Source organism: Artemia sp. Qi Xiang Cuo, chromosome 19, assembly GCF_049724085.1.
Source record: "Artemia sp. Qi Xiang Cuo chromosome 19, ASM4972408v1, whole genome shotgun sequence".
In the NCBI taxonomy this organism is placed as follows: domain Eukaryota; kingdom Metazoa; phylum Arthropoda; class Branchiopoda; order Anostraca; family Artemiidae; genus Artemia; species Artemia sp. Qi Xiang Cuo.
Genome location: NC_142812.1, coordinates 32,690,435 through 32,716,028, shown reverse-complemented (window position 1 = coordinate 32,716,028; position 25,594 = coordinate 32,690,435). Strand labels below are relative to the sequence as shown.

The 25,594-nt window shown below is 33.8% G+C and overlaps 1 protein-coding gene across 4 annotated transcripts in view; it reads right to left on the bottom strand.

The window, feature by feature from the left end:
• Positions 1–5,203: 5,203 nt before the first annotated feature.
• The window catches only part of wnd (Mitogen-activated protein kinase kinase kinase 13 wallenda), a 67,771-nt gene continuing 47,380 nt past the window's right edge, over positions 5,204–25,594 (bottom strand). For all 4 annotated transcript variants that reach the window (XM_089104905.1, XM_089104906.1, XM_089104908.1 and 1 more), the window contains 5 exons: positions 23,281–23,507; positions 21,149–21,335; positions 19,626–20,178; positions 10,201–10,319; positions 5,204–7,677 (listed from right to left, as the gene is read on the bottom strand). In XM_089104905.1, coding sequence (XP_088961031.1) covers positions 7,534–7,677; positions 10,201–10,319; positions 19,626–20,178; positions 21,149–21,335; positions 23,281–23,507 — 1,230 coding nt within the window. In that variant the 3' untranslated portion in view covers positions 5,204–7,533. The remainder of the gene's footprint in view (positions 7,678–10,200; positions 10,320–19,625; positions 20,179–21,148; positions 21,336–23,280; positions 23,508–25,594) is intronic.

Here is a 25,594-nt window from a genome sequence, read left to right as displayed (position 1 = left end):
TTTGAAACTTGATTTCATTCAAACTGGTTAATTCATGAATTTTGTTTCTCGAATTGTCTTGAAATTTAGCTTCTTGGATTTTGAAAAAAAACAAAGCGTGAATTTCAGACCAATAATTTTTCTAGATTTCAGAAAGATAAGAAAGACAAGAAAATATATTAAATAAAAGGACAATTCAAAATATCGATAAAAATCGGAAGGACGGTACACACACAACACAAGATCAACAAAACGAGAATATGAAAAAGGACAAGATTTGTTAATACTACTACTACTACTAACAACTTACTGCAGCATCAAGCCGCCTGAGGCCAACACAGCCACACACACTCCTCCTCCACCTCAATCTATTCAAAGCCTCCCTTTTTACACCCGCCCACGAAGTTTCCATTTCCTTTAAATCTTTCTTTATGACGTCCTCCCACCCTAGACGGGGACGACCTGCTTTCCGTTTAGCCCTTGATGGTTGGCCGAAAAGAACAATCTTCCGCAATTTCTCATCCTTCATCCACAAAATGTGCTCTAGACACCTAAATCTTTCTTTCATTATAGACCTAGAGAGCCTTTTCGAAACACATTTCTCGTACACCCTATTATTTCAAATAGTATCAGTCAGCCAGTTACCCATAATAGCCTTTAAGCACTTTCTGTGGCAAACTTATAGCAAATCTTCATCCGCTTTTCGGAGCGGATGAAATATTTATCATTATTATTTCAATTAGTCTAGGAACCTTCTAGGAATATTTATGTAGTTTTTTTTAATATTAATTTAGGATGCCTTTAGGAATGTTTATATAGTTAATTGCTGCGCGTTAGCAATATTTAAATTTTTCCCACGCGTAATGATTTATATCTTTAATAATTTATATTTTTGTTTATTATGTTAATAAAAAAGAAGTAAAACAAAGTCAGGAGGGACTTAGCTTGAAGCAGCGTATAAAAAAAGGTGAAAAAAACATGAAAAAAACATAACAAATAAGAGCTATTCAAGAAAAACGTGAACATTGAAAGAAAAACTCAGGCCTATCAATTGAGGGCGAAGGTTGGTTGACCGGGCGTTCCTGGGCCAACCAACGGAAAACTTCAAAAAATTCTTTGAAAAAACGGTATTTTAAGGCATTAATTTAAGTTTATTTTAGCTCATTGAATGAAAGTTTTGAGTAGGGACTAAGGAATGAATGATAAAACAGAGCGGCTTAAATAAGGCTTAAAAACAGAATATAATTTTACCTTGAGGGGGGGGGTCTAAAGCTCTTTTAGACCCCCCCCTTTTTCTGTGGGTGCGCGCCTGCTGTTCAACATCCAGAGGGAGGGGAACATTTGCTGTTTTTTTTCAATTTTTCTGAGAAAATACCTAGCCAGTGTCATGAGCGGTCCCTTTTTAGGTGGGCAAGCCAATATTGTATATATTTGTCTTGAAATAGAAATGTTCTAATCTAAAACCTAAACAACAGAGGGTGTTTTATATTTTGGAAAAAACGAAACTTCTAAATATCTCGAAAACCAAGTAAAGTAGAGCGGAACTGATCAAACTAATTGATGAAGTTGGTAATGTTTTGAGAGTGAGCTGTAAATCCAAGTTTAACACAAATATAACACAGCAGCTTTTGAGTCACCACAGCCAATATATATAGAGAACAACTCAGGCAACTCAACACATGGGAATTATAATACCTATCATTCAATAGGAATCAACTTAAAAAAGATGGCTTTTTGTTCTGGTTTAGTCAATTGCGTTGGGCTTTTATATTAACTAGTCAGATAAAATTGAATACATCTAAAGAGAGCCCTGGGTATAATTTTCAAAGAAGGTTCCATACTCTCTTCTTCCTATTGAACCACTCTATTGAACTTTAAGTTCCATACTCTCTTCTTCTAAAAAATCTAGGTTTGAAATACGTGAGGGCATGAGAAGTCCAAACCCTTAAAATTGCCTCCATTAAAAAAAGAATGCAATGACAAACCCTTCAAACCAAAATACTTTTCTCAAGATACTCCCCATCCAGATTTCACCCCGACGGGGTGCTTCTTAGTCTGTTCCCACCTTGACAAAACGAAAAAATAGTAAAGAAGAGAAAAACGAGGATTATATGAGCCAGTGAAAAAAGTAGACTGTAATGTAAATATTTTGGTCAAGACCTCCGCTTGACCGTCCTCAGTGCATGATAATAAAATAAAAATTACTAATAAAAATCCAAGGATAATATAAAAAATTCAAAACTAAAAACAAAACAACTAAAATTCGTTTTGTCATGATTGGCCAGTATGGTCTCAGGAATTGTTCCCACCTTGTCCCCTTTCCACTGCTTTACCTCCAGATATGAAAAACTTTTGTCCCCAAATTTATGTATATATGAATATGTCTATATATATATATATATAAATATATATATATATATATATATATATATTTCTTTTGTTTTCCAAATGTTAACGATACCTCGCCTATACCCCTCAACACACCATACCAACAGGGCTGACATAGTTAATCACGCTCCTCCCCCCTAAAAATCTTATTCACCTAACCTGAAATTTTATTTTTCTTTTGACTCTATTTTTAATAGAAATGATATTAACTCTTCCCATGATCCCTAAGAAAGCTATATGCGTTTTTTCAGTGATCAACCTAAAACAATGACTTTTCTTCTTTGTTGTAGCTGTTAATGTTTCCCCACTTTCCCAAGAACCTCGACACAGTTCTGACCCTAGTGACGAGGCCGACATAGCTAAGCATACTGCCCCCAAAACCCTCTATATACTACCACGAATATAACTTCTTTTTTGAACATATTCTTTTTATCATTTAAATTCTAATTGTATCTGTCTTTACCCCCCCCCCCGCGCGCCCGCCAAGACGACTAAGACGTCTATAAATGATTCTATTACTATTTAATCCAATATATGATTTCTTAGTAATATTTTCTTGTTTATTTTTAAATAGCTATACCTTATCCGTTTAAGAATGGTGAAACAGCTCTCGCCCATTCATAAAGCGTCGGATAACTAAAAATCATCTTAGCAACAACCCTGAAACAACTACATAGGCTACAACTTTAACAATTTTCGCAAATTTTACCTTTCTTATTTTAATGTTTTCCCATCCATTTCTCCCCATTGATGAGAAAGGACCCCATTGAAGACATATTCATATATACACAAATATGTATATGTAAATACATATACTTGTATATATGAATATGTCTATATAGATGTATTTATATATATATAATACTGGTAGTTTCCCGCAACTATTATACTGGTAGTTTTTTCTCTTACCCGCAACTCCCCTTCATTTGGCACAGCCTCTGAGGGGTGAGTTCGTCTTGTTTTTTTCACATATTATTTCTTCCTTGTTTATTTCGTACTCTCTCATTTTACCGCGTATACTTCTTTCCGATTATATTATCTCTTAATCAATTAATCTTGGCAAGTTCAACAATTGGCACACGCAAAAAATTATGATACACAATCGCTATTGTGAATTATCAGCTCCGTGTAATGAGATTCAACAAATTTTCAAATAACCGGAATATCTAGACTTCATTAGGGATTAACGACTTCTTTCACAGAGAGCAATTTTACGCGAGTGAAATATATCTCCGAAAAACAAATTAACAGGGGTTGGACGAGAAAGCAAACTGAAAAACCGCGCGAATATTCCACTACTGAATTAGCTGGACTAAACTCAAACAGGGGAACTACCCTGTAAAACAAATCATTTATCCTCCCTGTATACTCGTACTCCAAATATAATCTCCTCCTGGGCAGATTACTCAATGGACAGGTACCTCCCACCTTCCTTGTCCAATGTTCGCACAAACTGATAAATCCTCCTAAATTGCCGTCTTCAATACTCTTATAACCTTCGTCACTGAAGATTATATCTAAGTCCGCCAATTAACTCAAATAATAACCCAACTTTCAAAGTTTTCTTATCTGTCTTTAAACCCTGTAAAACTTTTCAATACGGAGATTCCTCCACTGTTAACTCAAATTCAATTAATTTCACGTTACTCTTTTTATTTTTGTCTAACAAGGCACAGCCCATTATAGACCTTCATAATTCTATGAATTGATTCCGTATTTTTTTTCTCTTTATATGTAATCACAATAGGCTACTCTGTAGGCTAAATTAACTTATCTCTTCGAAAACGCAGTAGAGACAGGTACAACTAAAATTTAAATGATAAAAGGAATATGTGCAAAAAAGGAGTTATATTCGTGGTAGTATATAGATGGTTTGAGGTGCATGCGTAGCTCTGTCGGCCTCGTCACTAGGGTCAGATCTGTGTCAAGGTTCTTGGGAAAGTGGGGAAACATTAATAGCTAAAAGAAAGAAGAAAAATCACAGTTTTAGTTTAACCACTGAAAAAACGCCTATAGCTTTCTTAGGGTAGGGATCTTGGGAAGAGTGAATATCATTTCTATTAATATATATATATATATATATATATATATATATATATATATATATATATATACTCTCTCTCTCTCTCTCTCTCATATATATATATATATATATATATATATATATATATATATATATATATATATATATATATATATATATATATATATATATATATATATATATATATATATATATACTATATATATATATATATATATATACTATATATATATATATATATATATGTATATAAGTACATAAATATGTATATAATAAAAATGATACTTTATTTATTACCCACTATGAACAAAAAGAAGTGGAGTACATCAAAACAAAAGAGGAAAAATGCACACTTAACAATTATTTAGATAAAACGACGTAAATTATGGTGCGCAGTAAGACCTGCAGGTTCCAACAGCTTTCCCGCAAAGACAGTCACTTTTTCCCGTAAATCAGGGAGGCCGAATCACGATAATAGATGCCGGTTCCGGAACCACGGAATATAAGTATATGTAAATACATATACAGAAATATATATATATATATATATATATATATATATATATATATATATATATATATATATATATATATATATATATATATATATATATATATATATATATATATATATATATATATATATATATATAAGTGAAAAAAATAAACATAATGTTTCTGAAGTGGGTGAATTTTCTCGTTTTTTAAAGCACTAAGTTCTAAACATTAAAAAATCTAAAGTAAAAGTAGAACAAGACAGGAACCTGAAATCAGTAATGAAACATCCATCATTTAAAGAAATAAGCTAGTCAAATCTCAAATATTTATTTTCATTAAATAGTTAACATTGGACGGAAATAAAACATTCAGATAAAAAATTATAACAAATAATTGCAAGGAGCAATAAACGGAATGTATTATTTGGCCGTTATTGAGCGTAAGCTAGGAAACGTAAAGCAACTCATAAAAGTAACTGAGATAAACTAAAAATTTGTAAGACAAAATAGGCTAAAGGTGCAATCACTATTAACTATATAATTGAAGTACAAAATTATTAATACTTGATTTCTAACAACTCTTGACGGTAAGAAAAAAGAAATGCCCAGGCAAGAAAAATTTACGTCAGTTCTTAACATTTAATCATCTTAAAGAAAAAGAATTGCCCCATAATACAACCTCATAATGCAATAAATAACTCTAAAATTCTAAAATTTCACAACAAAATATCACTAACGAATAACAATGGACCTATTCTACAGTCAAATCAATACAACTAGCTATGAAACAATTTTTCTCGATATTTTGTGGACTTTGCAGTTTTCCGAAGTTTTTATGCCATAAAATTAGTATTTGAAACCCCCTTAATTTTAGAGATAAGGCTGGCGTACCCCCCTCCCTGTGCATGTCTTCTGAAGGGATATCTTTCCAGGTGGATACACATGTCGTAAGTACAAGTATAGAATCGTATATCCAAGTTAGTAATTATCAAGCCATCTCTTAATTACGAAGATCCTTCTCTATATTTCCATAAATATGAATAGTTTACTAAAAGAAAAAAAAGTGAAGTACAAATTTTTTGAAAAGAAAGTGAACCTTCCGTTAGAATCAGGTTTACAAAGTAACCGTTTTTGGAAGAAAGAGTTTAAAGAAAATTTGATAGAAAATTGATAGAAAATTAGGCAGTTTTCTATCATTTATAGACAAAAATATATCATTTATATTGGTTTTTATTTATCTAATTCCTAATGTGATGTTTTAGTGATCAAAATAATTTTATTTTTGTAGTTTCACATGATTTAAGTTAATCTTAATCAATAAACCGGACAATGGTAACTCAAGCTTAGTCTTTTAAGGACTTACGACAATTAAAACTTAAAAAATTCAAGATCTTTAACAACTCAAGGTCTAGAAACCCTTATAGCTAGTTAAAAGGACAAAAAAAAACAAATTAAGTGGCCGAACCAACGAAGTAGCTCAAAATTTTGTAACTAGGGCCAAACAGGACAGAAATTAGGGATGAGAGACAATCCGAGCGACCGAATTGAAAAGATGGGCTATTGCTTGCTTATCTTGTGTTTGCTACTATTCCAAGTTATATAGATTTACAGTGATGGATCCATCAGATTTTGAGGCGATAAGAAATACAAAAAGCTCATCTTGATTAAGCTAAATTATAATTATGTATAGGATTATACTTGTAACATATTTTTCAAGGAATTCTTTCTACTGACAATATCGACGATAATATAATTGAAGATCTGTATGAATTCAAGATTGTAAAACACAAATTGTTATCGCATAAAATTCATGGGAAATTAATTGCCTTCTTTCAGGTTCAGCTTCATTTATTTTTTCAATCATATATACATAACTTACTAAGTATACCAATATCTAGTATACTTGATATCTTCATTCGTGAGTTGCTGCAATAGGTACATTCTACTGAAAAAGTAGTGCTTCCATCTATACAAGCAGGAATTGCAAAGGTTTTGATATTATCACAATACATACAATCCTTAATATAAGACAAATTTCCTCAAAGCTAAACTTCTCAGGACATATACACGTCAATAACTCTGAAATACAGTTGGGCAAGACCTATTCAATATAACATGTAATACTTCCTATCATTAATCTAAACTGGACTATATTATAGAAGCGCTTATGAAAACAAATAATTTATTAAATAATTTATATTTTAATTTACTAATTCCTTAGGAAATTCAAAAAATATTATTGTAAGTAGTTGATGTAATTACAGGTCAAATGTTAAGATAAACTATGAACTGAAAAAAAAGACATTAATGCAGTTAAGCATGACAACCTGTCAAAAACCCAGTAAGGAAAACATCCTTAACAAACATATAAGAATACATGTGCAAAATTTGAGCCGTTCCCCCTAAAATAAAAATTTATTTACTATATCAGAAAAAAATTATATTAATAAAGAAAATAAATGAAAAAAAAAAATACTGAAACAATGCAGAAATGAGTTTTTAAAAAATTAAACATTTGACAATATTTCTTAAATATTATCCAATCCTGACTTCAAAATTAACAGTCATTATAAACCCAATACTAAGTACTCTAGTTCGTTATATCACAAGAAAATATTTGCATCGTTACAAAATACACTCAGTAATAGTCACATCTTGGAGCTGCACAGTTGCGTCCGTGATGGGCTCAGGTATTCCAATTGGTAGTGATTGGCTAGAAATCGTTGAAGAAGGTCGCTTGAGCCGTTGAACTGGGTGACGTGACACGCTAAGAATAAGTAATGTAGAATTAATATCTCGATTGTGTCCATCGGACGTCCGTAGATGTGTACATTTGTAAAATTTAAGGATGATTATTTTTTTATCAGACAAGTACAAAGAGGGAGAGGGCTCCAGATACCCTGAAATGCCACAATTATTTAAATTTTAGTAGATTTTCCTGTAATTTCCATATAATTTTAATGTCGTGTTTCTTGGCTGTTTCAGTAATTTGACCCCTCTCCCTATAAATTAAATCAAGTTATTTTATACATATCTGTTACTTAGGGTAATAGTTAGAGTAAAGGATCGCGTGATTATGTTTAATCTTCAAATTTCTTGCATCCCAAAAGGAGCAAGCTGGATCTCAATTTTAGACAGCGATGGCCGAACACCGGAATCCCAATTTTAATGAACACCTGATTGTGATTCATTTTCTCTATGACCCTTATACTTAAGTCCCATGAGTTCTGATATGGTCGATACCGGCAATTTTTCAAAGATTCTTAGTAAATTATGCTCAATAAGACTAGTTCAATCAAAAATTCAGTAGTGATAGAATAGACTAATATAACTTAACTAAGACCCATTCTATAGCCTATTATAGATGGCAAATTTGGAATTACGTATGTCATCGATGAAATGATAATTGGCTCAAAACATGAATAATCGTAAAGGTTATTAAAACGCCTGTAATGTAGTCCAGAACGTAACGTTTTATGAACGATTCAGCCCCTGGTGATACATATATCTATGATATAGTGGACGTTTGCAATAGACGAGTTAGATATATCTAACGACACGTTTGGCTTAAATGAGCTTCTTTCCAAATAAAATGTTTGTAACTTTGGATCCCTAGCAAAGAGTATGGGAAACTGATGAGGAAAAACAACTTGTCTCCAAAGAAAATAATAATAAATAAAATAAGGACCATGCAATTCTACCGGGAGAATTCGAGACCTGTCTACAGCAGAAACATAAAGCGTTTTTTCCAATTCTATTTGACTACTTTTTACACATCTATTGGGGAAGATTTAAATTGTGCTTGCAATTAATAAATTCTTGTCTTTCAAAATACATATTAGACAGAAATCTGCGATTGTATTTGTTTGATAGATACTGCAGATTTTTTCTTATTGCAATATCAAATATTTTTTTTTGTACAAATTTACGATCAGCATCCAGTCCATCTGTTATAAAAAAAAAAACAGATAGCTTTAAATTATAAAAATAAATTATACACAACCTTAATTTATAAAAAAAACAACTAAGTGACATGGTTATTCAACTTTAATGAGAAATTTTATCAGCAAAAGAATGTTTTTGTTACCTTTTGGTGTGCTAAAAAAAAAGTGTTTCTACTGAATATCTCCATATTCAGTGTGTTCATACCTGCTGCTTTGCAACTATTTGCTTGTGAACTTCATATTTTTGATAAAAAGCTCTATTTTGTAAGTCGCATCAGATAAGATTTTATATTTTGCTTTAGCTATGGACCAAAACCATAAAATTTATAATTTCCAAGTTCAGTACTATCTTCAAAGCTCAACTAAAATCGGACTCCAAACCCAAATTTGGACTCTGTACTAGCCATACTTTTAAGTGTAGTTATTGCGATCAATTAAAATGTTGCGGGGTTATGTCCCCTTCCGATGTTGAAATATTCATAGAACACATGCCAAACAGAAGAAAGTTTTTCGAAAATTTTGTAAAACTAGAACTTTTCTGTAGTCTTGGTCACAGTTTAAAAAAAGAGAGGGCCTTCGGATACCATGGTAGGGGATCAATTACGTAGTATATTTAGGTAAAAAGCTAATTGACAGTTTTCTTACAATAAATTCCCAAAAAATTAATAGAAACTGGGTATAAATTCTATAAGGTATGGTAAATCTTTATTAAAACAACTAGTTACAACAGCTTCAACTTTTATTTATTAACAATTACAAATAATTAAATAAAATAAGCGACACTTTTGCACTGAAGAAAACCTATAAGGGTTTGCGGTCGTGAGAAAGTCCCCGTAACTACTGACCTATAAAATTAATTATTTGATTAAATCAAATCAAAATCATAATAAAAAAGCATGTATAATAAAAATGTTAAAACAAAATTAAAATAATGCCAAAGATGAAGTGAAATGGGCATATCATGGGGAACCAAGGAGCTAAAATTTGCGTTTGTGCAAAGTAATACTTTATGATAATTCATCTAAATGGATTCTTATGTGTTGCCCACCCTGTATCTTTAAAAGTAAAAACTGTAAACTGTAAAAACTGCAAGGTAAAAACTTTTTTCCTATTCTTATAATATTACTAAACAAATGATTTGAATTTTTGAAAGCTTTTCAATTATTGTCATATTAATTAAAAAGAAATACACGATACAGGCAAAACTAAACAATACAAATGAGTCCCTGAAAAAAAAAAACAATTTCTATTCGGACCTCTTTGTATATTAAACAAGATTGAATATTATTTCACACACAAATTATCAGCAACTCCCAATTCACTAACATAAATCTGAAATTAAATATCTTTCTCGTCTTAGCGTAACAGGTACAATAGGAGTGGGTGCTGTTAGATCTTCTTCGGAACACGTTTCCCAATTACTTGATGAAAAGCCTTCCTGGCTACTTCCATTTCGTGGTGCTTCTTCTAAAATAGGAAGAAGATAAACTACGGGATCGTTACATTTTTCCTAGGATTAGCAGAGCATTCTTCGTAGTTTGCAGGATGGGAACAAAATTAGCTGCATTTTTATGCCATTATTTTCGATTTCCATGAAACCCCCCAGATTAGTCTCAGAGTGGGGAAGCATTCCCCCCTCCTGTGTGCAGATATGTGTATAGTTCAACGAACAGCATTGAAAAATATCAACAATGCGCGAAATAATATTGCTAGCAGGAAATTGATTACTTCTCCCAGTTTTTGAATTTAACCAAACATTGGTATTAAGTATCAGAATAAGTGATAACTGTAGCATTAAACATTTATGTGACTACAGCCAATGTCTAACAAGTTTATAAGACACTTACGTAAAATAAATCCTAGGCTCAATAGTCTAAATAAATAATTGCTAAGGTTTTATTTTGAAAATACTAGGATATTAATTTGGAACATAAAATAAACTAGTTGATGCAAAAAACAAGAAAAGCAATATTATCTGAAAAAGGGCTTTCAAAGACTGTGGACAAAACTAAGAGACAAAACTAATATCTCAATTATTAACGGAAAGACAAAACAGAAGAAATGAAAATTAAAGAGTCATGCTACTGAGAAAGGATATAAAGCTCTTTAACTTTCATCGTTTCTTACATCTTCTAATAATAATCCCCTGCAAACGAGCCATTGGGCAAGTTGGTCATTTTAAAACATTTTCATTTTTACTTTTTCATTATCAATCCTTTTCAAATATCCTTATCATATCCTTTTCAAAATTATTTTCTTTATTTTACACATGGAAAGTCAATTTTTGTCGACCTCGACAACAATACTGGAATAATTACTCAATGTGAAAATCAAAAACTACCAACTTAAAATAATTTGGAGCAAAAATAAATCTAGGTGAAATATAAATAGGGAAAGCAATCTTTTCTGAAATAGGACTTTCTAAAACAGTTGACGAAACCAAACGTATTCAACAACTGAAAACTCAAGCGTATATTCAATTAGCGCCGTAGCTATGGGGAAGGGGGGGCATACATTTGTCCCCAAGCGTAGAATCTGTCCGGACACCCTTTAGATTATATATATATATATATATATATATATATATATATATATATATATATATATATATATATATATATATATATATATATATATATATATATATATATATGATATATATATATATATATATATATATATATATATATATATATATATATATATATATATATATATATATATATATATATATATATATATATATATATACCAAACATTTCACTAAAGATATGGCCACTCACGCTGTTAAGGGGGCTTACGCCACTCACACCTTTGTATTCAATGACAATCATCAACTGCAGGAGATAAATTATAAAGCAATAGCTAAATTTAAAAAGCTTTATGGTTGAGAAAATATACAAAGCTCTTCAACCTTCACCGCTTCTTATTTCTTCTACTTATTTTCTTCTTATGAAGAGCCATTAAAAAAAAAAAAAAATGCGCGAGGTGCTCAGTTATCGAATGTTCAGATTTTCCAATGTCATGGAACGTCCCATTCTAGAAAACTCCTCGTCTTATCTATGTTATGAAAAGCCAGTATAGTTTTCGTAAACATCTTCTTTGGCTGAGAAATGAATTTAATTCTACAAATTCATGAAGAAGACTGCAAAAATGTTATTTCTAAGTGTCGCGTTTATAACAATTGCTTCTCCCAAAAACTTAACAGTATACCATAAATCTTTAATTGCTCCATGAACCATGTTATAAAGCAATTAATGTGTATAAAATCAATAGCATGTTTTAAGCATCATTTCTGCTAATCAAACACATTTTTTTCTCTGATGCACGATAATACTTATTGAAAATTTTGTTTGATGCTATTTCGATGAGTGTGAAGCCCTGAAGAGAACTTTGGCAAAGTTTTGCACTTTGGATAAATTTAAGAAATTATCCTGAACGTAAATTTCTAAAACTTAGCAGTATACAATCAAATCCTACAAAGAAAGTAGACAAAGTTTTTCCTTGTTAAATATTGCGAAGCAACTTTCAGACGATTCATTGCAAATTCTTTTTCATATCTCACTTGCCCCACCCCCTCTCCCCCGACTAAGAAAAGCAAAAATGATAAATATACAGAATCTCTTGTGATCGACTCTGGGCAAAGCTACTAATAAGTATAAAATCATCGTGAAAACTCAGTTACTTCTCAGTGGATACGAAAGAAAAAGAAATTGAACCTTGGAGAATAACCGAGTAGCTGACGTAATTTAGATAAAAATAAACAGAAAATGCGTTGCGGCTATGTCTTTGAAACGGTAAACTTCAAAGCTACTATATCTGCAATTGATTATTCGAGTTGTTGAAGAAGTAGAGGAAACAGTTTGTCGGGCACCAGGAAATCGTCTCACTCTCTCTCTCTCTCTCTCTATTCAAGTAAATGTAAGACAGTTAGATACAGTTTCTACTTCTGTCTTGATAATAGCAAAAGGAAAGCTAATATTATTCAGTCTCTGACCTGCTGAAGACCAACTTGTTCTTTCAAAAGGATAAAATGCCAGTTTTGAAAAAGGATTATATCCGGAATCAATTAGTCCGTAGCTAATTCAGTGACTGTTATTTCGTAACATTTTGCTGTGGGTTAAAGTGACCTTGATTCAGGATATTCATTTAGATTTTGGATAATTCTTACATCCAACACCCAATTGTGAATGGTGGCTGGTGTTTAACCCCCCTGCCTCCGTGGTGACGTAAAAATCGAGTGAATACCTGTTTTGGTTTATATATTAGCTGGCTGGCACTAGACATTTTGAATATTTATTTGGAATAATTTGTTTGGTCTCACGCAAAGATAAGTCTTTTGCTTCTTTTTTTTATCTTGCTACTGATAACCATGGCTTTTAAACAGTTTGATCTTGCTCTTGCGAAGTTCAAGGATTATCCCCTCTGGCCAGTAAGAATAATCAAAGCTGGTAAAGATACAGGAGGCAAGCCAGTTTATACGGCATTTTGCTATGGATCACATGATGAATTTCACCTCGTGGATGCAAATATCTAAGTTTATGATCCTACCATTGTTAATTTGTCCGCTCCTGCTTCAAAGAAACTTTTGAAGAGCTTGCTACTACGCCTGATATTTACATGAGACTATCAAAAACATACCTTGCGCTGAGAGGTAATGATAAGAGCAGAGCAAATGGCCCAGCATTAGCATTATCTAGCAGTATTAGCCCATGGGCGCCCATATGGGGGGGCAGGGGGGGCTCTTGCCCCCCCCCCTGGCTGAATGATGCTGGCTTATTTTTATATTTTTGTTCTGAGATTTCTATTATATAGCATTAAAAGTAGCAATTAGACGAAGTTTGCCCCCCCTGGAATTCAGCTTATGGGCGCCCTTGTTAATTAGCCCGATACAACAGAAACTTGTAGCTATCCAAGCTGAACTGGATAAAACCAAAAATGACCTGATGGACAGTATAACTCAAAAAGTTTCGGAAAAACTGGCTAGCTCAGACTCTCTTAAGGAATCGACTGAGCTTATTGCTAGTCAAATTTATGATGTTCTCATGATTGAATTTAACCCCAAGTTTCAGCGAATTGAAAAGTTGCTAAAGGGACTGAGTAATGAACTTGAAAATTTAGAGGAGAGACTGAACAGGCTTGAGAATAAGTTGGATAGTTATGAAGAAGAATCATTACTAGATTGCCTGGTTTTTCACAGTGTTAGACAGAAAACAGGATTTGCCACTTGTTATGCCGTAATGTTAACCATTAATATAAAAATATCCTTACTTGAAATTAATACAACTGAGGTAATGAGCGTGTATAGACTTTGACTGAATAATGCTGCTACAGCTGATTCAGCTCAGGTGGTTACATCTGCTCCAAGGGTTACTCCAGTGAAGTTTTCGAGCAAAAGCGTTGCTTGTAAAGTGTTGAAGACCAAGTCCAAGTTGGCCTCTAGAGGTATTTTTGTTGTTGAGTGCCTGACCAAGAAGAGACGAGATATTCTGAATGTGGCGAAAGACAAATTCGGTCAGCAGAATGCTTGGTCTGATCGAGGTCAAATTTTGGCAAAGCCTAGTGACGGGACTTCAATAAAAAAGAAAATGTCTCTTGCTGACTGCATCTAGTTGTTATTTTTTTTTTCTGTCTGTTTGTTTTTGTTTTTTTACTTTCTCATGGATTGTTTGTTTATTGTCCCTTTTCTTTTTTTTCTCTCTACCAATTCACTAGTTTTTGTTTCATTTTTTCCTTCTCTGTTTTTTTTTTTTTTTTTTTTTTTTTTTTTTTTTTTTTTTTTTCTCTCAAAAATATTGTTTGTTTCTATTTATTCTTGGGTGCACTTTTCAGTATTTTTTTCTCTTTTTATTACTTCGGCTATGTCTTTTTTCGATGTTATTATTTTTCTTCCGAATAGATGACATAGCTCTTCTGTGATGTCGTTAACCTTTGGTCTGGTGAGTTTGGCCCCGGAGCGGAACTGCCATCCACCGTAAGTAAAATGATTAATTCTTTTGGTGACCAGGGTGATGTCAACTCTTTGGGGGAACGTTTTGTTCAGTTACAAAATAATCCTTTAGATATTGAAAGTTTAATTAATAATTCAGTTGGAAGTAGTACTAGGAATTATAATGATCCTAAATCGGTTATTGAAAGTAAATATGTTTCGCAATTAAGTGGTTCTGCCTCTTCTAAACGAGAAGGTATTTTCTCTGTGCTTCACCTAAACATTCAGGGATTTTGCTCCTCTTTTGATGAGCTGAAACAGATCGTAAGTGGTGGAAATCCGGATGTTGTTGAATTATGTGAAGCTTTCCTGGATTCAAAACAAGATGTTCATCTAGACATCCAAAGATTTTGGATGGAGAGCATGAACCGGAAACAGATTGCGAAAGGGGGCCTTGCCCTGTATATTGCCGATCATCTTGTATATAATTTCCGAAGTGATTTGAGTAGAAATGAGGAAGGAATCTTTGAATCCCTTTTTATTGAGATTAAGTCAAGTTGTAAGGATTTAGTTGTCGGTTTGGTTTACAGATCCCCTAGTGGATCTATTCCTTCGTTTATGAAAATTCTGGAAGAGGTTTTAGACTTAGTCCAAAAGCATCCTTGCGAACGAATCCTTATGGGGGATTTCAACCTTAAACTGCTGGATCAAAATTCTGCTTCGGCTGCAGATTTTTTGTCAATGATGCTTTCTGCGGGAACTCTATCTTCAGTTTGTATTCCAACCCGAGTCACTGAGATGCATGCATCACTTATTGATAATATTTTTTCGTCACTAGATGTCTTAGATAATTTGGTGATGGTTAGTGATATTTCTGATCATTTCCCTACTATTTCACAATATAGGACTGCTGATCAATCGCAGTGTAAAGCTTCGCCATCTAATCTCCCATTTTACCGTTTTGGTGTTAATGAGATCAGTCTACTTAAATCTCATTTGACTGACCAGCCATGCGATAGGTTGGATTCGGAATCGTATTTCAACCGCTCTTTTGATTTTTTTTATGATCCAGTAAAAGAAGGTATCCTAGAAGTTTGCCACCACAATCCAGCACCTCTTACCTCGATAAGGATAGTACTTCTGAATCCGTGGATGACTCCAGGTCTACATAAAAGCTGGAAAAGGAAAAATTATCTGTGGAAGCTATACAAGGCTTCGTCATCTGCTTCTCATCATCAGCGGTTCAAGGCCTATAGGAGTATATTTAATTCTCTGTGTTGGAAGGCCAAGTCTCAGTATTATCCCAGGAAATTTTCTGAGTGTGGAAAGGATGTTGGGAAGATAAGGATAATTATTAATTCTGGACTTAAACCTACTCCCCCTCCACCTTCGGTTCCAAGAATGCTGATAGTTGATGGTAAAATTGTCCCAAGAGAAGAAAATGTTCAGCTAGGGCTTACGTCTTATTTTGCTAGAATATAAAAGATGACTGCTTCATCTGTGAGCTCCAGAACTCCTCGTTGCGATTTCAGAGCCTATCTTGGACCCCCATGTTTAAAGTCAATGGTCTTGAACCCTGTTTCTGAGTTTGAGGTAGCTCGGATCGTAAATGCACTTAAAGGTTCATCGTCTTCAGGGCCAGACAGAATTCCTACAAGGGTTATCCGTGCCATTCTTCTTGCTATTCTGTCACCATTGACTAAACTTGTCAATCTGTCTTTCGAGAAAGAAATTTTCCCTGAATCACTCAAGCGAGCTAAGGTTATAGTGCTGTATAAAGGTGGGTCCCGGAGTGATCCTGCTAATTATAGACCAACTTCTCTTCTATCTGTTTTCAGCAAAATTTTTGAGAAGGCTATGCTTTCCAGGCTTCTTAGTTTTCTGGATGTCAAAAAATTTTTCCATGATTTCCAGTTCGGATTCCGAGCGAATCACTAAAGAGCATGCTTGCGCATCTCTCTTGAATTTCATTCATTCGGCATGAGATTTTGGTCTTATCCCGGCAGCTGTATTTTTGGATGTTCGTAAAGTATTTGATTCTTTGACTCATCAGATTCTTCTTTGGAAACTATTACAGATTGGTATAAGATCAAATGCTTTCTTTTGGTTTGAATCATATCTTTCTGGTAGACATATTTCAATTGATCCACTTTTCTGGAGCCCTTCTGGAGTAGAATATGGCGTCCCCCAGGGATCTGTTCTTGGCCCCGTTTTATTTCTGATTTACGTCAATGATCTGATTTCAGCAGTCAAGAACACCAGTCCTCTAGTATGCTGCAATCTGTGTCATCCGGATGTTCCTTCGTGTCCCAATACTACTTCTAATGAAGATTGCTTCGTTGTTTCTCCTGACGAAAGTATTTTTGGGACTCTAGGGAAGACGGAATGTGATATCAGGTCTAATCTGGTGGCAATATTTGAGCAAGTAATTTCATGGTTTGAGGCGAATTACTTGGCCTTGAATGTTGCCAAGTCATATTTTCTTATTTTTTCTCGAATTGGTGTAGCTTTCCCTCAACTGACACAACTTCAGGTGTCACAAGGCTCCTTGTGTAGATCAAAGAATCGGTTGGTTTAGTATTTTGGGATCCTGTTTGAGGAAAAATTGTCATTTGGCCACCATATAGCTAGGACTAGGGTTAAGGTCTCACGGAGTTCAGGCGTCCTTCGAAAACTCAATCACACCTATCCTGGATCTCTTATGAAGCTTATTTTTTTCTGCCTTGTCTAGTCATATGTCTCTTATTGCCCCATAGTATGGATGTCTACTTTTCCCTCAACACTGCGGTCGCTTTCTGTCATGTATAACAAAACACGGCGTCTGGTTATGGACACCAATCGTTCTTCACAAAGACCGCTTCTAAATCTACAGTCTATCTACATTCTTTCTTGTGCTTTTTTTGTTTTTCATCAGCTTCATGGCAATCTTCCAAAATCTCTTCAAAAAACTTCTCAGTTTATTTCTGATTCAGCTCCATATGACCTTCGTTCGTCACATAATATCTGCATTCCTCCTACTCCCACTGTGCGGTCAGATTTCAATCCCCTCGTCGCTTTTCATCAGGTTTGGAACTCCCTGCCTTCTTCAGTAAAGAAATTCCACTCGTTTGGCACTTTCAAGAGGATTCTTAAGGACCATTTAGTTAATAATCAAACAGAATAGTTTTTTTTTTTTTTTGTGGAGTTGATGTCCCCTCAATGTTTAGTTTTGTTTTATGGTGGTCTTCTCTGCGCTATGACTCCCAGGCCTCAGGTATGGTCTCTTTTTTAATTTTATATGTTGTTTGGCGATTGATTTCTTTTTTATGGTTGTTTGGATATATTGTATTTTCTTCCTTTTTTTTCTCTCATTCCCCCTTGTATCCCTGGCCATTTAGCCTTTCGAGGGGGATTAGGAGTGTTGTGATTGGATTGCATGTATTGATTGGATTATTCAATGTAGGCCTATTTTAATGTTTTTCTATTGATTTAGTGTTTGATTTAAACGGTATGTATTACCCCTCTATTACAGGCCTAGGAGCCTTTGGGGGATTAGCACAATGTATTTTCTTCTATGATTAATTGATTATGAATAAATCTTATCTTATCTTATCTTAATAAGAAATAAAGTACAACAATAACAATTAAACAAAACACGGACAGAAAGAATGTTCAGGAAATAAATTTCTCACAACAGAAAGCAGAGCTCAGTGAGCTGAGTATCAGAACAATGTAAAACGTAGTGCTGGAAAATGCTCTCTATAATCAGTCGACAAAATGGTAAAGGGGAAAGGAATTAAGCAAAAATTAGAGGAAATTTTGATGACTGAGTGAAAAAAACCATTTGGGAAAATGCGAATGTTGTATTTTATTGCAGATAGGGGTCCAAGACCTCCGCTTAAGGGTTCCCAGATATTTTGAATTTACTGATGAATGTTTTGCCAAGACAGTAATCCTTTTGTTATTAACCTCTTTTGTCCCTAAAATTATGCAAATTTTATCACGCTAACAACTATGTTTTTGCTCTGGATTATATGTGTTGCTCTGGATCTATGTTTTGGATTATATTCGATAAGAACTAAGACTGAAATTCTCCTTCCAAACTATTTAGTGAAGGAAAATAGTCTCCTTTCTGATTCGTTAACAAGAAAGTTACACTAGTTTTATTCTTATCTAGTTTTATTATTAAATCTTATCTTATCTTATGATTTTTTGATTATATGCGAATAAATACCTATCTATCTATCTATAACCGAGCTAGAAAATGTATCCCCTCCGTAGAATTCTATTCAAAAGCAAACAAGCATCACAATTAGCTCCCTTATAAAAATTCGATAGATGAATTTTTATAAAAAATAATTTATTATTATATTTTGTTTGAACAACTTATTCTTATAAAGTTCATAATTGTGTTAGAGACTAGTAGCAAAAAAATGAAGTAGTACTAATGACAGTAATGATAGGGCTGGCAATAACAATAGTACAAGTAAAAATAATATAAATGACAGATATGATAACAGAAATTCCACAAATAATGTTCAGTAGAAAATAGTCTTAATGACAGAAATTAAGTTATCTTTACAGATTAGCAGGCAAGCAAGGAAAGTGGAATTTTTAGGAGGGGGAAATTCATTTTGGGAAATTGTGTTGTAAAACAGAAACAAAAGTGAAAACAGGCAAGTTATTCAAAACGTAAGGAAAATATTGGATGAAGTATTGTGATCTTGAGGGTTCAGGAGGCTCCAGCTCAAATGCCTCTCCCTTCATAAATTCCTTCCTATGGTAATAGCTATAGGAGTTCTTATAAAGGCAATAACAAGAATTACTATTATGCTAACAAAATAATAGAATAAGAATAGCACTACCTTTTGCTCCACCAGGTACTTGTACATCGTTTGTAAGAGATCTGCTCATTGTGTCTTCTTGTGAAAGACAATCAATCTTTGAAGTCCTTGAATATTGTGCCAAATCAATAGTGCAATAGCGCCCAGAATACCGAGTCGCTGTTATATAATTTTCTCTATACCGCCCACTTCCATTTTTTGAACTTCCACTTGCCCTTCCTCTCACTCTCTCCCACTTCCCCAATTCTTGTACTGTTTTATTTAGGTCGTCTAAACTATCCCGTGAATTTCCATTTTTATCCATGCCGACCATATCAATATCGTTTGCATTTTCATCGTCGATGTCCGTACTGGATCGATCTGTGTCGGTGTCACTAAAACTCAATCGCGCTTCTGTGACGTCCATTCGTGATCTCGTTGTGGAATGTTGAGTGAGTTCAGAGATCGTTGGAATGCTGCTGTTACTCTGGAATGGTCTCTTAATTAGGTTGAAAAGGGACTTGGAAGGATCTTCTACTTCTAAATACACCGGAACTCGTTTGTTATTTCGGTGTCCACCAATAGTAATATGTGGCTGTAATAGATACAAACAAAATTAGACCTAAAAACAGACATTTTAATGGGGGAGGGATCAAAATCCTAAAAAATACTACAAATTTTTAGTTTTATTCATTCTCATTAACACTTAAATTCAACAAATTTCCTTGAAAATTGAGCGAGTGATTGAAAACAATTTAAAATAGCATTCGTACCTTGTTGATCGACATTTAAGAATAAACAATAAATCTAACATTGAGCATTGCCGAAAAGCATATCTTGCCCTCAAAGATAAAAATGCAACACAAATTTCAGCTCTAAGGCTGAAATTTACCAAGTCGGAAAATAATTACGGGGGCAGTTAATATTTTTTGTAGGAGTGAGGGTAAACATCCATTAATTTTCTAAGGGTACAAATTTGCCGAAAACTTCTTATTGATCAATTTCAAAAACTTTTGTTTTTCAAACATTTTACGCACTTTATAAGTCTTGGAGCTTTACGAGGAGAGGGTGGCCAACCACACATATATATATATATATATATATATATATATATATATATATATATATATATATATATATATATATATATATATATATATATATACTCTTGGGGCTGCATATGCACAAGGTGCGTTGCGTTACTACCCTCAGTATTGAGGGTAATATCTGTTTGAGCTGTTTGAACCTTATATTCTGTTTGATCTGACGAATTCTTAAATTTCCCTTCGTTCTACGGGTAAAAGATTATTAGCTGCCGAAAATCGGGCTTTATGGTAATGCTGCTGCGGCTAAAAGGAAAGTGGGGGGATTCCTCAAACGGGGTAGAGAGAGGTTATAAGAAAAGAAAAATTAAGGAAGTGATAAATTCAAAGAAGAGAAAAAAGAGCACAGCTCTGGATAAATTAGGCTAAAGAAGAGGAGTGTGCAGCTATGATGGACACTGTACAGTAATGAGTTGTTGGTAGTGGCAGTATTACATTGCTAACAGGTTTTATTGTCCATACCTTTTCCAGCCTTGCGGGTAGAGTACTTGATCTGCTGACCAGATCAACCGGCGTGCCAACCGAAGAATCCTGAGCAGACCTTCTCTTTAAACCAAATCTCCAATTGTTCTTTTTTGACATTCGGCCCATTGCCCTAGTTGTTGGACTCCCACTGCTCGACAATGCCATTGAAAGTAAACGCTCACGCCTGTAAAAACTTTTATAATTTACCTAATCTCAATAAAGAGCTCTTGAATACATCCAAATTTAAAAGGGATATATAAAGAAATTTATATCGTATGCTTTAGGTCAAGGTATTAGAAAAGTATCGCATTGAGAAAGAAACTTCAAAAACAAGCAAACTCAAGAAATAAATCACCAACACGATCCTATTACATATTAACTAAAAAAAAAACAAGCTTTTTTTAACTGAAAGTAAGGAGCGACCTTAAAACTTAAAATGAACAGAACTTATTCTGTATATGAAAGGGGCTGTCCCCTCCTCAACGCCTCGATCTTTACGCTAAAGTTTTTTGTTGTTTTAAAAAATTAAGTTGTGAGACAGAGTCAAAGTTTAGCGCAAAGAGCGAGGCGTTGAGGAGGGGACAGCCCCTTTCATATACGGAATAAGTTCTGTTTTAAGTTTTAATGTCGCTCCTTACTTTCAGTTAATAAAACTTGTTTTTTTCAGTTAATTTCTGAACGTTTTTGAATTAATGCAGCTTTGATTTTGGCTCACCGTACATGAATATTTAAAACGAAATTCGAATATTAATTTTCCTTTTTTTGGCTATTTGGCTTTCTCGAAATTTTGTTCTGACGTAACTTACGAATTAACTTACGTAACGAATTTCTATGTGCGTATTTTTTTATTACGTATATTAGAGAGTTCACTCCCTAGTCAATACCTTGCTCTTTACGCTAAAGTTCGAATTTTGTTCGAATCACAAGCCCCTGAATCACAGAGGTCGTTCAACTAGAATAAATAGCTCTTTTGATATTACTAAAAAACTTTAACGTAAAGAGCGAGGTATCAACTAGGAGACAAATCCTATCATATGCGTAATAGTTTCTGTTTTTCTTAAGTGTTAACGTTGCTTCCTACTTTAGGGTGAAAAAACTTGTTTTTTATTTCATTTAGGATCGTTCTTTAAAGATTAGAGGGAAATCTGGCGCCCCCTTTATAGAAATGTCCCTTTCCCCAAGGGAATATCCTCCATGGAAAGATCCTCCCCCGACTCCCCACTAGAAAAAAATTCCTCATGAAAACGCCTGTATACTTCCCAATAACCAATACTATATGTAAACAATGGGCGAAGTTTATAACTTGCAGCCCTTCCCCCGGGAACTTTGGGGGTTAAGTTATCCTCAAAGGCATATTAATTAGGTTTTCGACTATGCTGAACAGAATAGCTATCTCAAAATTTTGATTGGGTGACTTTGGAGAAAAAATTAGCGTGGGAGGAGGCCAAGTTACCCTCCAATCTTTTTGGTCACTTATAAAAGGCACTAGAACTTTTCTTTTCCATTTGAATGAGCCCTTTCACGATATTCTTGGACTACTGGATCAATACGATCACCCTTGGGGAAAAAAAAATAATAATAATAAAAAAAAACAAATAAACACGCATCCGTGATCTTTCTTATTATAGGTTCACCTTTCAAACTTTTATTGCGGTAGACTCTGAAAAGTAACTGTGGCATCAATTCATTGGGAATTTATCTAGGTCAAATGCCTTAATTAGCCCTTTTCCATAGATACTCAATGAAACTTTCTACTGACTGCCTGTAAATGCCACAATTTATATTAACTAAATTAGTCTAGAACAAAAGACAAAGCTTAGGCTTTATTACTTAAAAAAAAACACCTTGAGTGGATTTGTCGTAGAATGAAGGGCACATCCGCAGATGCGCGTAAGTTCTGCCAATTGGGAGAGAACGAGTGGTCATAGTTGTTTTCCTATGGGAGGAATCGAGAAAACAAAATGCAATTTGGGGCCAAAAACTTTCAAGGAAAAAAATCCGTCAGACAAATCTTTGGGGGAACCGACCCGTTCTCCCCCGATAACCCCAATGTAAAGCAGGGATATGCTGGACTTGAACTTCAATCTAGTTCATTTAGTGTCAAAAAGTTGAATATTCTTTAGACATACCTTGTCAGCTCTCTATCTCTTTCCTCTAATTGCAACTTTATCTTCGTTAGTTCAAGGACAAGTTGATTCACGCACGCCATCTTTATATCATAATGTGCTCGGACTTCCGCAACATGTTTCATTTCTTCTCTGCGTTTCTTCAATAATTCTTTAGAGGCATTCTTTTCTGATTTACCAGGGAAGCCAAGGCATCGTAATTTTTCGGCTATTTCAATTCGCCAAGCTTTCTGAAATTGAGGACCACAATAAGTCAATTTTTTTTCTTTTTTACAGGATTCATGGTACCACCAGTTCATTGATGATAAAGATCTTTCAATACAAATAGCAACTATAATACACTCTAACTACATTAGATAAATAATATCTGTTTACATGGGGAGTACCCAAGAAAAGTTTCCCTCAGAAAGAATTACGGTCAATTATAAGGGTTCATTTTGCTTTTTGACAAAAAAAAACTAAAGAATTGCTGACTTGCTAAATTATGATACGTATTTCATTGTCCTTTTTTGACTTTTTTTTGGCAAATTCGTAGAAAAAAGAATACACTAGCCTAGAGCCTTTTCCATAGAATTGAATTTCACAATCAGACCATGTCCCCTATACCCGCTTTTATTTTTAGCAGAGCGTGAATGCTTGATTAGCTCATCCTCTGGAGTTAAATCTTGACATTAATCCGCTAGAAACGACACTGCTAAAGAAGACAAGAGGAGCTGTGGGTCACGATAGCAAAGCTATTGCTATTTCTAATAAAGCTTGGTTCCAACACATTGCTGCAATTATAGAAGTGAAGCTCTATAAACAGGATCGTCCACTCCTTGAGAAGGTTCATCTCAACAGATGTGTTATAATGACCAATAATAGTTTTGTAGCCAAATTATAAAACATCCACAATTGAAGAATATTTTGCCGAGTTTGTTAGTCAAATATAACAGAAAAATTAGAAACAAAAGAGACCAAGAAAGTCTCGATACTATGAAGCTTTTATACGATGATGCAAAAATGAGTAGGCAACTAGACTGGAAATTTTGCCAATTCCTTCCAGCAGAAATTTATAAGAAATTTTATTTTTGTGGAATTTCATTTGTCCATTGGGTCAAATCGTAGAACAGAAAAAAAAATGTTTGATCGCTTCTTGCAGCTAAATGGGTTAACAAAGATAGAAAAAGAAAAGTTGTGTTAGTTGTACTTTCATAGCTATTGGATGTCAAAGATTTTTATTTGTCCTGTATCACAGCTTAATATTACCCACTATAACCTGCCTACTCATTTCAGAGTCCAGTGTTACTAGATTACTTTTCTAAGAAAAATTGCTGTAAAATTATTTAAAATAGATATTGTTATACTTCCGAGTCTTGATGTTTATCTCTGTGTACATGTTTAATATCCCGTCTATGTTTGGCCTTATATACTGCTTTCAGAACCAAATTAAAAACAATATTAACGATAAACGAGTAGTTGAGTGTTTCAATGAATGAGATAGAGATGGATAAAATTACTGGGAAATTGTTCCCTTTCCATGCTAAAATAAAAGGAATCCTTGATATGGTCTTTCGCCCATCTTTAGGTGTTTTTTGAAGTCTGGCTGAATATAGTTCTAAGACAAATAAGAAACATATACGTCCATGCACCCGCCAAGAGAAAATAGTAAGCTAAGCCGATGATTTGGACATTTCTTCATTTAAAGATTGATATAAGATTCTACGTAAATTCCTAATGAATTACTAAAATTGATGTGTGAATCCAATTCTTTCATTTAATTTTATACACATTTTAAGTCCTTATGTCTTGTTCAGCTTAACTTGGTAATGTTTCTTGATTAGTGATGACGCTATTTTTAGAGAGTTTTTTAGTCACACCTCGACACTACGCTTTGCAAATCTTGAGTAGCACATGTTTTTGGCTAATGTTTGTATTTATTTTTTACGCAAAAGAGCATCATATAACAATACTGAAGTTGTATATAACAAAGCTCTGAAAAGTGGTATCCCAACTCGCCAAAGCATTTGCTTGATAGGTAAAAAACATTTCTGTTGATTATTTTTTTAAAAAGAAAAAATATTGTCAGGCCACAATTCTTGTATTACAATTCCATGAGTTTTTCTTTTAGAAAACGATTCCAAAAATGAAAAAGATATGGAGATGATTGTTTTAAGGCATCCAAGGGCATTAAGCATGATTTCGGCTATGCAAAATACAGTTACACAGCTTATTCTGATAACAAACAGTGCACTGTTGTAGTACTAACTAGCGGTAAGATGTTCCCGTTTTCCACAGCCGTTTTAAATATACGAACAGTAAATATTTTTTTCTATTT